We start from the raw sequence: 14729 nt of genomic DNA, 5'->3' as shown, positions 1-14729 counted from the left end.
TCAAATGAGAGAGAGAGAGAGAGAGAGAGAGAGAGAGAGAGAGAGAGATACCAAATCTGCTGAGTCAAGGCTGGGGGTGAGTTCGACGACTCTTCTGCTGCCGTACTGATGCTACTACCTCTCCCATCATTGCTTCAATTCAGCCATTCAACCTCTATGTCTCTAGGTTAGGCTTAGGGTTTTGTTTCTTTGTTTGTGGGGTTTTTTTTTTTTTTGGTCTTTATCTTTGATGGAATGATAGTTTAGTTTTGTTTTATATTTTTGAAAGGCCGGACTATTTGTTTTTGGTAAAATTTAGTTGATTGGGTTATATTTTCTTTAGCTTTGTTTTTTCTTTTTCTTTTTAGTAAACAGTAATACTTATTAGAACACACACGAAAGTAGTAATATTAGTGTTTTAAACCTGGTTTATAATACATTATTTAACTAGAGTACAATTACAAAAAGATCTAACCTTTATAGTTGTAGACTGGATTATAAATAGCGGACACTAGACACATACAACCAATATGAGATAAACATTTTTTTTTATTAGTTAATATTAATACTTATTAGAACACACACGAAAATAGTAATATGAATGTTTTAAATTGACTTTATAATACATTATTTGTGATTTTTGTTGTTGTGCTAAATTTTATTCTAGATGAGATCCATAAATTTTTTTTTTGTGGCCTTCTAGAGTGCCAATAATATTGTTAAAGAGGGGATAAGTATAATTTTATTAAACTAAATTACATATATATATATAAAAGTTGGGGGGCCCACGTCCATCAATAGCTCCGTCCCTGTCTCTAACCAATCTGATCTTAGACTAGGTGAAGTATTTGGACCATACGTGGCCAAGTGGCGTTCCCTAATAATCAAATTGGAACCTAATGAAAGGTACTACATTTATTACTTTTTAGAAGTAGATACTACAATTATTACTTGATATTTGATAGACGTGCACGTGGTAGCAAAATGAGTAGCTCTATGGAATTCAAAAAAAAAAAAAAAAGAGTAGCTCTGTACTTTTCCATTTTGTATTGAACCCACAGGCTATATATATTAATTACTAATTAGTTATCCCATCCTTGAATTTCCTTGTCTTACTGTGATAGGCTGATAGTCATTTTATTTCACAACAATTGGCAATCAATGATTTAGTCTGACAATTAATATTACTAGAATGTAACTTTTGCAAATGTATAGATGCATTAAAAAGTTAAACACAATTTTTATTATAGAAATATAAATAATTAGTCAAATTATTATTAAAAAAAAAATAGCATGTAACACATTCATAACACATACATATAGATATATTCAATATTAAACACAATTGTTATCATAAAAATAGAAATAATTATTCAAATTATTTTTTTTAAAGTAAACGTAACTAGTCACGTATTAAAATTCTTACCTAAATTTAATATTACTTCTGATCATTTTTTTCTAATTTTTAATAAGATATAACGTGTGGTGATATTTGTTGTGTGATTATTTTTATTGAGTATATGTAATTGGTTTTTTTATTTTATTTTTATAGTTCATTAATATTAGATTCTTAGTATTTTTCATTCATTAACTTATTTGGCATAAAAATTAAAAAACTTAAGTGGACACCTAGCACAAATTTAAGTGGATAATCATTCTAAAAATAAAATAAAAAAACTAAAGTAGATCATTATAGTGTGATCTTCACATAAATTCAGACACGTAGCGCAAAGTTAGACTATAATTTCAAATTCTAATTGAACTTTCTCTAAGTTTTGCCAATTAATATATATATATATATATTTATATTACCTACACTCGCAGAAAAAAATAATAAATAAATAACTAAACATACAAATATGAAATAAATAAATATTTTTATAGAGCAATGTTTATTACACACTTTTTTACACAATAGTACACATTTGCAAAATTTGAACTAAAATCATAGTTTCAAGTCACAATTTTCAACTAGTCTTAATAGGAGTTTCAAACAATCTTGCTATTTGAGACTTGCACGAGAAAGGAAATTTAAAGCAAGCTTAGCCTATGCTAGATAACCATTGCTAGCATAACCTCTAGTAAATCATTTAACGTTGAATCCCATCCCAATCTTATTGGACATACTCAAAACAAGTCCAATCCACAGGCAGCTAGACTCAGCCAAGCATGCCCATGCCCAACGACAAGGATAATAATGGTGATTGTGATTAACCAAGAGAGAGGAATAGATTTTATGTTAGTTGGGATGGTTAGAAATACCGAATAAATGTATTGTATTTTTCAAATAATAACATATATATGAGTATTTTTATATAGAGGACAGAATATGCAGTATAAATATGTGCGTTACACAAGATGACTAAGATATTTCTATTAAAAAAAAAAAAAAAAGAAGATGACTAAGATGGGCCTTTAGCCTATTACGAACTAAAGTGATTCTAACATAATGTTGAGTTGGACATGATAAAGTTTGATTCGACCATACACCTAATCGTCAAGGAAATTGAAGAGAATGATAGTTGGACTCCAGAGGTCGTCTTTGCTTGTAGCCATAATTGTACCCAAATGGCTACTATATTAAAGAAGTGGGCCAGTGGATCACTATTCAAATTTAAAAGTTGACATATTCAGTATTTCCTATTTAAGATGAAACTGGGTCAGTTAAGATACACATATACAAAAATGCATATGCGCACACACAGAACAGAAAAGAAAATGGATATGAAGACAGTAGTAGCAGATAAGCCTCATGCAGTTTGTATTCCATTCCCAGCTCAAAGCCACATAAAGGCAATGCTAAAGTTTTCAAAGCTTCTCCGCCATAGAGGTTTTCACGTAACCTTTGTGAACACTGAGTTTAATCACCAACGTTTTCTGAAAACTAATGGTCCTAACTCCTTAGATGGCTTGTCTGACTTTCGATTCAAAACTATTCCAGACAGCCTCCCTCCCATGGATCCCGATGCCACCCAAGACCTTCATTCTCTCTGTGATTCCATTATGAAGAACTTTTTAGCTCCATTTTCTCACCTCCTTTCAAAACTCAACAATGCAACATCAAACATTCCTCCAGTGACTTGTATTATCTCAGATGGTTTCATGCCCTTCACCGTTACGGCTGCTCAGGAACTCAAAGTCCCTATTGTAATGTGCTTCTCTATGGCTGCTTGCAGTGTAATGAGTTTTATGTGTTTTCCTGCCCTCAAGGACAAAGGTGTCATACCACTTAAAGGTAAAAAAGAATGCAAAACCCTATAAATTTTTTGCATTATTTTATTAATATTGATCACATATTTTTGAGCTAAAAACATTTCTTAATCTTTATCATGTAGATGAAAGCTATTTAACAAATGGGTATCTAGACACTATTATAGATTGGATTCCAGGTATGAGAGACATTTGTCTAAAGGATCTTCCAAGCTATGTTCGAACCATAGATCCAAATGATTCTATCCTTAATCTTTTGATTGAAACAGCGAAGAGAGATCTTGAAGCTTCAAAAGTTATTGTTCAAACATTCAACATGTTAGAGCAAGAAGTTTTGGATGCTCTCTCAACCATGTTTTCTCATGTATATGCCATTGGTCCTCTCCAACCACTACTCAATCAATTGCCCAATGACCCTTTGGAATCAATTGGGTATAGTTTATGGAAGGAAGAAACTCATTGCCTCAATTGGCTTAATTCTAAGGCACCTAACTCAGTGATATATGTGAATTTTGGCAGCGTAACTGTTATGACACCACTACAGTTAATTGAGTTTGGTTGGGGACTTGCAAATAGTAAACAACCATTTTTGTGGGTAATTAGGCCTGATTTAGTTGTTGGAGAATCAGGGACTTTGCCACTTGAATTCGAGATAGAAACTAAAGAAAGATCTCTAATAATTAGTTGGTGCCCCCAAGAAGAAGTGCTAAGCCACCCTTCGGTTGGAGGGTTCTTAACACATTGTGGGTGGAATTCAATTATTGAAAGTTTGAGTGCTGGAGTGCCAATGCTTTGTTGTCCATTCATTGCAGATCAACAAACAAACTGCAAGTATACTTGCAATGAATGGGGCATTGGCATGGAGATCAATAATGATGTCAAGAGAGAAGAAGTGGAGAAGAACGTGAGAGAGTTGATGGTAGGAGACAAGGGTAAAAAAATGAAAAAAAAGGCCTTGGAGTGGAAAAAATTGGCCGAAGATGCAACTGATCCACTTGGTTCTTCATCCATCAATTTAAATAATCTTGTGAGTGAAGTGCTTTTATCAAAAGGCCAAATGTTCTAGGGAAATAATGACAATAATAATAAAATGTCTTGTGTTGTATTTGTTCAATTTGTTTGTCTTCTCTTTGTTCTTTTCCCTTTCTTCTTTTCTTCTTCTTTTCATCTCCAGCATGAGACACCCATGATGATGATGGCTTATTTTCACGTCCACTGTAATCCATAGTTGATACAACCATGCCTGAATTTCCATCACACCGACGCCAAGCACACATTAAAAAAATCCAACTACGTAGCTAGCCAAATCACCCAAGTTAAAACACATCGACCCCACCACCAACGGCCCTCCAAAACACCCATAAAAACTTAGCTAATTGAAGCTTCGGGTTGTTATGTTGTAATTAAGATGCTAATTATACCATTTCGTTTCAATATTGTTTTGGGTTTAAGTTCAGATATAATCTTAGAATCGAAGTTATAGAAATTAACTGGATTCTTTGTTAGGTTGCTTTTAGAAATTGGACAATAAGAATATATATATATATATAAATATATATATATATATATATTTTGTGAATTTATAATGCAAACTTTTAGGAGAAAAAAAAACACTTTTTTAATTCCTATATTTTGGGTGTTTTTATTTTAGTTTATATATTTTGAAAATTTTAATTTAATTCTTAAGTTTTTCAATAAATTTTCATTTTGGATCTTATTGTAATCTCTGTGAAAAAAAAAAAAAACAAAAACAAAAACCACGTTACCATTTTAATGAATAAAAAAATTCCACAAAAGAAAATTAAAACAAAAAACAATAACAACAATGGACACAACTTTTTTTTCAAATTAAAAAAAAAAAAAAAACCTTATTTACAATTTATTCAAATATCAAGCTATGAGTAGTATATCATACTTTCACATGGCTATATCACTTACATCATATTTACTGTACATCAGTCATAATATGTGGCATTTGCAACTATTAAAAAAAATTGGTAGCACAAAACTTTGTGAGAAAAAAGAGAAAGAGAAAGAAATGATGTTTAATGGTGTCACCTCAACTAAAGAATGGTATATTAGTTCATATAAGATGTTGCATCAGCAGTTCATTTACCATGTTGTTAGTAAAAATAAAAATAAAAATTAACGAATTGACTAAATTATTACCTTTTAAATCTTTTTAAGTCCAATCTTTTTAAAGGCTAATATTGAATTTATCATATATTTCAAGAACTAAAACTATTATTTCACAAAAAACACAATTAAAATAAAATGAATTATGACACCCTTTTTAAAAATATATAGATACAATAGAGTTTTAATATATGATGTTCGCTACATGATAGTTGTATTTTATTATCAAGGCAAGACATCAATAAATTTTTTGGGTAAGCAAGGTTTTAAACTCCATATTTATTTATTCAACGACAAAAATTTTTACTAGTTGAACTATCTAAAACCCACAATTAGAACACTTATTATACATCCAAAGTTATAGTTTACCATGAGACAATGTTGGAATTAAGAATTTACTCAAATTTGTCCTAAGAGCACAAAATTGAATTAATCAAGTTTCTAGTTTCTTAAAATAATTAAAGAAAATTTTCTAAAATCATTTAAAGGTACAAATAAAATAATTTAAAAAATGTGGTTAGAGATATCTCTAAAATATGTGGCCTTGCTTTATCATGGAATCGGTGCTTGAAAGTTGAAACCATGTCAAATACATAACCTAGAATTTGAAATTCACTTACAACCACTAGATTTCAAATTGGGTATCTCTAAATACCAATGAATATAAACTTTATGGTTAGTTTGGATTGAGAGTAGGGTAGAAATGAGTTGCCCTTAATCCAAAATTGACATTAGAGTCTTTGGTTGATTTTAAGTGAATTAATTAATTTGATCCAATTAATCAATTATTATTCAATATAATCATGGGTTAATTATCACAAGCATGTCACAACATAAAAAGCAATAAACCATATAGTAATTAACACAGAATAGTGATGAAGTGGAAAACTAATAGACAATATCCAAAAGAAAAACCATTATTAGTGCAATCTCTTACGTTTAGTAGGATGTGTTTAATACTCTTAGGTACAGTTTGGATAGGCGTTTGCCCGTCTGCGTTTTTTTTTTTTTTTTTTTTTTTTTATTCTCCCTAGCCGCAACTGTTGACCCGGTCTGCTGTGAACAGTGCACTTGTGCATTGTTCACGGGTCCCACAAATTCCACTTTTTATCAACATTTTCATTAAAAATGGGTCCCACAGTACTATTCACACATTTAAAAATTATTTTGCTACAGTGTTTTCAGTTTTCAGTTTCAGCAAAATAAGTTCTATCCAAACAGACCCTTAACGAAGATTATAGACAAGTAAATGTTTGTGAAAAATAGAGACATAAAGAAGGGACTTCAACTTTATCAACCATTATAACTCTTCTCCTTTTGAATGCGATTCTCTCCCATGGCGGCTAGGGTTTCCTTGCTTCACGTAGGAGACTTCTCTTTCGCTTTCTAAGTGAGTATTCCTCCCTTAGGCGCAGCCTTAAGGGTCTAAGTTTTTTCACTTCTTTTCTTATTCTTTTTTCGTTGAAGGGTTTTTCCAGTCAACTATTATGGCAGAGGATGTTATTGAGAGCTTGGGGAGTATGAAACTTACTGCAGAGGAGGAAGAAACTATTACGATACCTGAGGAGGCTAGGCTGCCTAAGATCGAAAGTTGTACTCTGAGTTTAGTTGGCAAATTTTTGACTTGCAAAACCTTTAATAAACGGGCTGCATTGGCTACAATAAAGAGAGTATGGGGGCTGCAGTCCAGTTTGTAGACTATAGAGGAGGAACGAATTTATTCCAGTTCAAGTTTTAGATTGAATTTGATCTGAACCAAGTCTTAAAAGGGGGTCCATGGTGCTTTGATAATCAACTACTGATGCTTCAGAGATGGAAAAAGGGGATGACTGCCAGTAATGTGCAATTTCAATATGCCTCTCTATGGGTTCAGATTTGGGGGGCTCCGTTTGACATGTTCTCTTCTCAAGTAGCGACTGAAAATAGGAAGTAGGTTGGGTACTGTGGAAGATGTAGAAAGGTGTTGAAGACAAGACATGCAAAATTTATTCATGAGGGTTTGGGTTGCATTGCCTATTTCGAAGCCTTTGAGGCGTGGAGGGTTTATAGCAAATTCAGGGAGTGTGCGCACATGGGTGAAATTTAAGTATGAGAGGTTACCTATTTTTTGTCACTACTGTGGGTTGCTTGGCCATGATTTACGACATTGTGCTAGTCACTATGCTGTGGAGAAAAATGGAGGGGAAATAGAGTATCAATATGGAGATTGGTTAAAGGTTGTTGGTGGACGTTTGAGATCGCCACCACGAAAGGAAGCTGTAGAGGAGGAGACGGGTGCATGGAAGCCCAAGAATCTGGGAGACAATTTCTCTCATCATGATGATCAAGTCAAGAATCAAGGGATTGACCCAAAGTTTTAGATGATGCGTTTCGAGAAAAATGATGTGGAGGAAGTTGATGACAATTTAATTTCTAGAGAGGTTGTGGATAAACATGATTCTACTCCTACTGTTGTGGACATGGCAGTGAGCAATTCAAAACCTATATTGGATAAGATACAAGCTGAACATGTAGATGGGCTGCATGGGATGCAGGGACAGCATAGGCAGAAGCAGAGGTCTACTTGGACTAGAATTATACGTATGGACTATGGGCTAGGAATTATTACTAAAGCAATAGAGGGTCTAATATTAAGGAAAAGAGTTATTGAGCAGAATTCTAATCTTTCCCTTTCACATACAGAAGAGGAAGTTCAGAAAGCTAAGTGTGAGAAGTTAATTCCAAATGATGCAAATGTATTGGTGAGGGTGGACGGTCACCCTTGTCGGGAGCAATGAAACTCTTAAGTTGGAACTGCCAAGGGCTTGGGAACCCTTGGACAAGTCGAAACCTTCACAAGATTGTGAGGGGACAAGCTCCCAATGTGTGCTTTTTGATGGAAACAAGATTAGATAAGGAAGGGTTTAATAGGTTGTATGGTGAGTTGCCATATCCGCATAAGATCTTTGTTAAAAATCCTAATATCGATGGCGAGTTGGCTTTGATTTGGAAGGACAGTATAGATTTGGATTAAATAAATTTCACAGCTAATCATATCCTAGTGAAAGTAAAGGAAGAAGATGGTTTTGAGTGGTGGCTAACATGTTTCTATGGTTGGCCAGAAGTTAATCTATGGTATAAGTCCTGGGAATTGTTACAACACCTTAAAACTTTTGTGGAGGGACCTTGGATGTGCATTGGTGACTTTAATGCAATATCTCAATCTACAAAAAAGCTTAGTAAGAGACCACCTCAAATGAGCCAAATAGATGCATTCCCGGCTGCATTGGAATATTGTCACTTGGAGGATTTGGGATTTAAAGGCTATCCTTTTACTTGGAATAATAATAGACCGGGGGATGCAAACACAAAACTCAGGTTTGATAGAGCTGTTGCAACAAAGGATTGGCGAGACAAGTTTTAGTTGTGTTTTGCAACTCATCTTCCCCCTCATGAATCCAACCACCTACCTATTGTTCTCCAAACACAGCAGCTGAAGCTGAGAAGGGGTAAGAAAGGTTTTAAGTTCAAGGAAAATTGGCTGCTTTGGGAGGAGTGTGAAGAAGTAGTCTCAGATGCATGGATGCTTAGTGAGGTTGATGGCCACGGGTTGGAGCAGGTGCAACATAAAATAAAGAATTGTAGTGAAGTCTTAAGGGCTTGGGGCTCAGCTAAAACAAACCCGAAAACTAAGGAGATAAAATAGCTTCAGAGAAGATTGGAAGTGTTAAATATGGTGGAGACTACTAAAGTTTCAAGGGCTGAATTTCTGGAGATAAGCAAGACATTGGATGATTTACTACTAAAACAGGAAGTTTTTTGGGCTCAGAGATCTAGAGTGGCTTGGCTTAAACATGGTGACAAGAACAAAAAAAATTTCCATTCGAAGGCCTCACAACGTAGAAGGAGAAATCACATCCAGAGAATAAAAAATCTAGATGATGTCTGGATGGAGGAAGAAGAAGAAATAGCTGTGGTGGCGGCTGATTGCTTTGACAGCTTGTTTCATGCAGGTACATGCCCCCAAATTGATGATTGCCTCAGTACTGTGCCCCACAAGCTGACCCTAGAAATGCAACAGACTCTTACTACTGAATTTACAACTGAAGACATCAAGGCTGCATTGTTTCAAATGGGACCAACTAAGGCACCTGGCCCTGATGGTATGAATGCACTTTTTTTCCAAAATTTTTGGCATGTAGTGGGTACTACTATAGTTAATGTTGTGTTGGATTATTTTAATTTTGGTATCATGGTTCTTGCTATAAATCATACCCATATTGTGTTGATCCCAGAAATAAAGTCTCCTGAGAAAATGTCTAACTTCCGACCCATTAGTTTATGTAATGTTATTTATAAGATTATCTCTAAAGTTTTGGCTAACAGGTTGAAACAAGTCCTCCCAAGTATTATATCCCCTACATAAAGTGCTTTTGTTCCAGGAAGGCTCATCACAGACAATGTATTGGTGGCGTATGAAACTTTACACACTATGCATTCTCGAAAATAGGTAAAAAAGGTGCTCTAGCTTTGAAGCTTGACATTAGCAAGGCATATGACCATGTTGAGTGGCAGTTCTTGCAAGGTATAATGGATAAGTTGGGTTTTCTAGTGACATGGATTAATTGGGTGATGGGGTGTATTACCACTCCTTCTTTTTCCACTCTCATAAATGGGAAGCCTTATGGCAATATCAACCCATCCAAGGGGCTCCGTCAAGGTGATCCATTACCACCATACCTGTTCCTATTGTGTGCTGAGGGGTTCACTTCATTACTAGTTAAGGCTGAGATGGATAGGCGGATCAAGGATATTTCTATATATAGAAGGGTGCCAACAATCTCCAATCTAATGTTTGTAGATGATTCCATTCTTCTTTGTCAAGCTACTAATAGAGAGGTTGGTGTGATAAATGAAGTGCTCTAGACTTATGCTAATGCTTCTGGCCAATGTATTAATATGGAGAAATCATTAGTATACTTTAGTAGTAATACCTGTGGCAGCCAAAGGGATGAGATTGTATCACTTTTAGGAGTGAAAGAAGTGGAGCGTTTTGAGTCTTATTTGGGTCTTCCTATGTTGGTGGGTCGAGCAAAATACCAAAATTTTTCTTTTTTAAAGGATAGAGTTTGGAAAAAGTTGCAGGGTTGGAAAGGGACAATATTATCCAAGGCGAGAAGGAAGTACTTATCAAGGCAATTGCCCGAGCTATTCCTACTTATACCATGGGAGTATTTCAATTACTGGTGAAGTTATGTGATGAACTAAATTCCTTGTGCACTAAATTTTGGTGAGGGCAAGTCGAAAATGATAAGAAAATTCATTGGAAGAGTTGGGATAGCTTAACTCAACCAAAGAAGGAAAGGGGAATGGGTTTTTCGAGATTTGGGGTATTTTAATCTTGCTATGTTAGCAAAGCAAGGTTGGAGGTTGCTAAAAAATCAAGAGTCTCTACTCTTTAAATGTTTCAAAGCTAGATATTTCCCTAGATGCAATTTTCTTCATGCGCATGATTCACTTAACAGCCTTTTTGTTTGGAAGAGCATGATGGCTGCCTTGCCAATTTTGAGGAGTGGGTGCTGTTGGAGAGTGGGAAATGGTGAGTCCATTGATGCCACAAATGATAAATGGATCCCAAATTACCCTTCTAATAAATTGCTACACCCGGTGAATGATATGGAGGAGGGCTGGAAAGTGTTAGACCTTATTGATTGGGATTTTCACTGATGGAGGAGAGATCTCTTGATGGCCAAGTTTAATAGAGATGAAGTCGAGGCAATCTGCAGAATTCCCTTGAGTAGACGGGTTGTGGAGGATAGTATGGTATGGTTGCATAATAGGAGGGGTGAGTACAATGTTCAGTCTAGATACCATGTAGCACGACAGGTGCTGAGGAATGAGTTTCGGGCTGAAGCATCAAATAGAAGTGGATGGCAACATGGGTGGGGTGCTTTGTGGAAGTTAAAGATACCAAGGAAAATAAAAATCTTTGGCTGGAGAGCTTGCCATGACATCCTTCCAACTCGGGTGAATCTTGCAAAGCACAAAATTATTTCAGATTCTTTATGCCACTGTTGTAAGAGGCTACCTGAGGATGCCTTACATGCAATATGGGGTTGTGGTGCAACCCAAGACGTTTGGGCAGGGAGTCTCCATGTGCTACAGAAGTTTCAAACTAACCATTTTGATATTTTTTGCAACTATTTAAAGCTTTCTGGACAGATTATCAACAACCTGTTGGGCTTTGTGGAGCCTAGTTTTTTGTTTGATTCAGTTTGACGACCTAACCCGACCCGACCCGAATAATATTGCGTGGTTTTTAATTGAAGATTTACTAAGGCTTAGACTTGGTGATTAGGGTGTTAATTTTGGGGTGGTGTTGCCGTGTTTTATATAGAGAGAAAATTGTAGCCGCACTCTTGTATTGTATTTTTCTTTTTCCCTGATAATAGTGAAATCTCTGCAACTCCGTGGACGTAGGCAAATTGCCGAACAATGTAAATACTGTCTTGTGCGTGTGGTTGTTTTTTTTTTCTTTGGCGTTTGTTTTTCTCTATTTTTTTGTTTCTCACAGGTTGGAATTCGGTTAAATTCCCTACACAACCGATATGGAGCTCTTCCTTGTCCAAGCTTGGCTCATATGGAATCAACGCAATGTGGTGGTGCATGGAGGACAAATGAAGAACCCGCGGTGGTTGACAAATCGTGTGGCTGAACTGCTAGAAGAATATGAAAAAGCTCAAACGAATTTGGGGATTTCAAGTGCAGCAACAAGCAGCAACTTCTGGAAGCCTCCGCAACAAGATGTCTATAAGCTGAACTTCGATGTAGCGGTATTCTCAGACTTGAATTGTTCTGGAGTTGGCGTGATCATTTGAAACTCTGATGGTGAGGTGATGGCTAGAATGGCAGCAAGGGGGGAATATGTGCACAATAGCGATGACGCAAAAGCTTTGGCATGTCGAAAGGCCGTGAAATTTGCTATAGAGGCCAGGTTCCAAAATCTGGTGATTAAGGGTGATAACTCAAATGTGATGAGAGCAATTTCGAGTACTGTATCTAATAATTCTTTCTTTGGCCATATTGTGGATGACATTAGACATTTTATTTTAGGTAGACAATCTGTTGGTTTTAGTTGTGTTAAAAGGGAAGGAAATATGGTGACTCATTCTTTAGCTAGATTTGCTAGGAACATTGTGGAGGATAGGTATTGGATGGAAGATGATAGATGCTTTGCATCATGATCTTTTACATATTAATGAATGAGTGATGGATCTATTCCAAAAAAAAAAAAAAAAACCATAGGAGTGGTTCCCCGTAAAAGAGTAGTTTTCTCTTTTGAATATTACTAAACCAAGAAAATCACATGGGGATGATGGTGCTAACAACAATGTATTTCATAAATAGTTGTGGACGTTCTTATGTGTATGTTGAAGCAAGCCACCATTAATTCTTTTGGAGTCTTGAAGCAATTATACCAAAGGGAGGTTTAAGTTGACAAACACCTTCCTTTAATTATGCATGATAGAGTTTCAATTAACTTTGTAAATGAGAGTGTGTATTACAAGTAACCTAGTGGGGGATTGTTGAAATATTTTGTATATCCAAGTAAGTTGTAATATCTTATCAAAGAAAAAAAAAATATATATATATATATATATATTAAGTTGTAATATAAGTTTGATCCCACTTTGGTAGTGGAAGAATGTTTTTTTAATCCCATTTTGGAAGTGGACGAGTGTTATTATCTCTTTAGAAGAGAGGGGGAGAAACAATAGAAAAATCAAGTGGAAAATGTATTTGTGACTTCATTGGATTTTAGCCTGACATTGGGTCATCTGAATGTTAAGCAAATGTAGTTAATGTTTTTGTTTGATAGTTTTATTGTTTTGCTTGAAATTAGGTCGACCAAATTTCAAGGGATATTATGTGAAATTGTGGTTTCTGCTGAATTTATGGCCAAGAGTTGCATCACTTGATATTCACATGTTTGTAAACGTTGGGAAATTGTTTCTAATAGTTTTCCAACAATTATAACAGTTTATTTTTTACCTTTCATGGTTTATACGTATTGTTTAAACTCCAACTATTAACATATTGATTTATCAAAAAATATAAGATATTCTGTGAGATTTTACTAAAATTGTTATTTGTAGAACCCAATTGTATCTTGAGACAAATTTGTAGTAATCCCTTAGTAACTCAAATGTATGGACAAATATTATATCAAGAAAACGATTTCACCATATCTCCAAGCCATTAATTTTTTTTTTTTTTTGGTTAATTGTAGTTAACATTGTAGTTTGGCCGGTTTTAACTAAGCCTATTGGTAGTTTGAAATTTATCAATGGTTCTCATGTAGTCAACCTATCTCTCATACTCCTAAAGAAACATGGGACATAAGACAACAATTATATCAAGTATCTACTGAGACAACATCCATTTTTGTATCATTTGCTTTTCTTATGACATTAACATGAAGCTTTGGATATATTTTGCAATCTGAAACTGATAGAGCTCCAAAACAGGTACTAAGGGCCAATGAAGTGTTCCTAACTGGAAGCGGTGGATTAAGGCCTCACACAGAAGGTGCGATATTCTCAACTTGAGGCAATGTCAAGGGCAAGGGTAAGGGTAAGGTCCAGGGCAAGGGCAAAGTCATTGAAAAATGAAACATTTGATTTTGTTTTTTGTATTGTTTTTTGTCAATGTGCATGATTGCTAGTGGCAGTGCACATTTTGGTCTTTTAATAGAAAAAAGTTGTACAATTATTATGTTGTGTGTTTATGTGTCTTAGTGGGGATAAAACCAATTGTTAGTATTAGGTTGGTTTGGATAAGTGGCATACATAAACAATTATGTGTTGGTTAGTTTGGAGAAGTGACAATACTTGTTTTTTGTATTTGGCATTATGGGAGGAAGAATTTAGCTATGGCAAACGAGCTTGGGCCAATAGGCCTAAAGGGCCAAAATAAGGGGAAAACCTTGGGCCTGCCAAATTGGGCCTAACCAAAAGCAGGCCCTAATGGCCTTCTCCAATGGAGGAGATTCTAAAAGGGAAAAAATAGTCATCATGAATTTTGAGAAGAGCCATCCAATGAGGATATGTTCCTCTGAAGGTATTCGAGGAGTATCCCATCCTTGGAGGCGTGCATGAAATCTACAAAATCCACCCAACGCCCATAACACAAACAAGGATTCAGGCAAGCTAGAAGGTAGATAAGACTAAAAGTTTGGAAGAATGAAGCTTCTAGAGGAAGCAACCATGCCCTCCAAATTTAATCCACCTCACATGTCAGCAGTGCCACATTTATGGCTGAATAACACACAAGAACAGTGCTAGACAACCTAATTTCCACCATCTCTACCTCAAAAGAAAGGGAAATAGAGGATGGGACAAGTATCGCCCCACTTCCATATCTGC

The 14729-nt window shown here is 35.3% G+C and overlaps 1 protein-coding gene across 1 annotated transcript; it reads left to right on the top strand.

The window, feature by feature from the left end:
• Positions 1–2642: 2642 nt before the first annotated feature.
• On the top strand, positions 2643–4303 carry LOC115969774 (7-deoxyloganetin glucosyltransferase-like). The gene is made up of 2 exons (XM_031089386.1): positions 2643–3214; positions 3315–4303. The coding sequence occupies exons 1-2, from the start codon at positions 2665–2667 to the stop codon at positions 4253–4255; spliced, it is 1491 nt and encodes a 496-aa protein (XP_030945246.1). The 5' UTR covers positions 2643–2664; the 3' UTR covers positions 4256–4303.
• The last annotated feature ends 10426 nt before the right edge of the window (positions 4304–14729 follow it).

The sequence above is a fragment of the Quercus lobata genome, chromosome 12 (genome assembly GCF_001633185.2).
Source record: "Quercus lobata isolate SW786 chromosome 12, ValleyOak3.0 Primary Assembly, whole genome shotgun sequence".
In the NCBI taxonomy this organism is placed as follows: Eukaryota; Viridiplantae; Streptophyta; class Magnoliopsida; order Fagales; family Fagaceae; genus Quercus; species Quercus lobata.
The sequence above is the reverse complement of the archived record's forward strand: the minus strand, read 5'-3'. Positions and strand labels throughout refer to the sequence as shown.

What these genes read in the sequence shown, in the direction of transcription:
- LOC115969774 (XM_031089386.1), top strand. Translation starts at nt 2,665, where the DNA reads ATGCATATGCGCACACACAGAACAGAAAAGAAAATGGATATGAAGACA. An exon ending in AGGTGTCATACCACTTAAAG is followed by an intron (nt 3,215 to 3,314) that starts GTAAAAAAGAAT and finishes TTTATCATGTAG; the next exon opens with ATGAAAGCTATTTAACAAAT.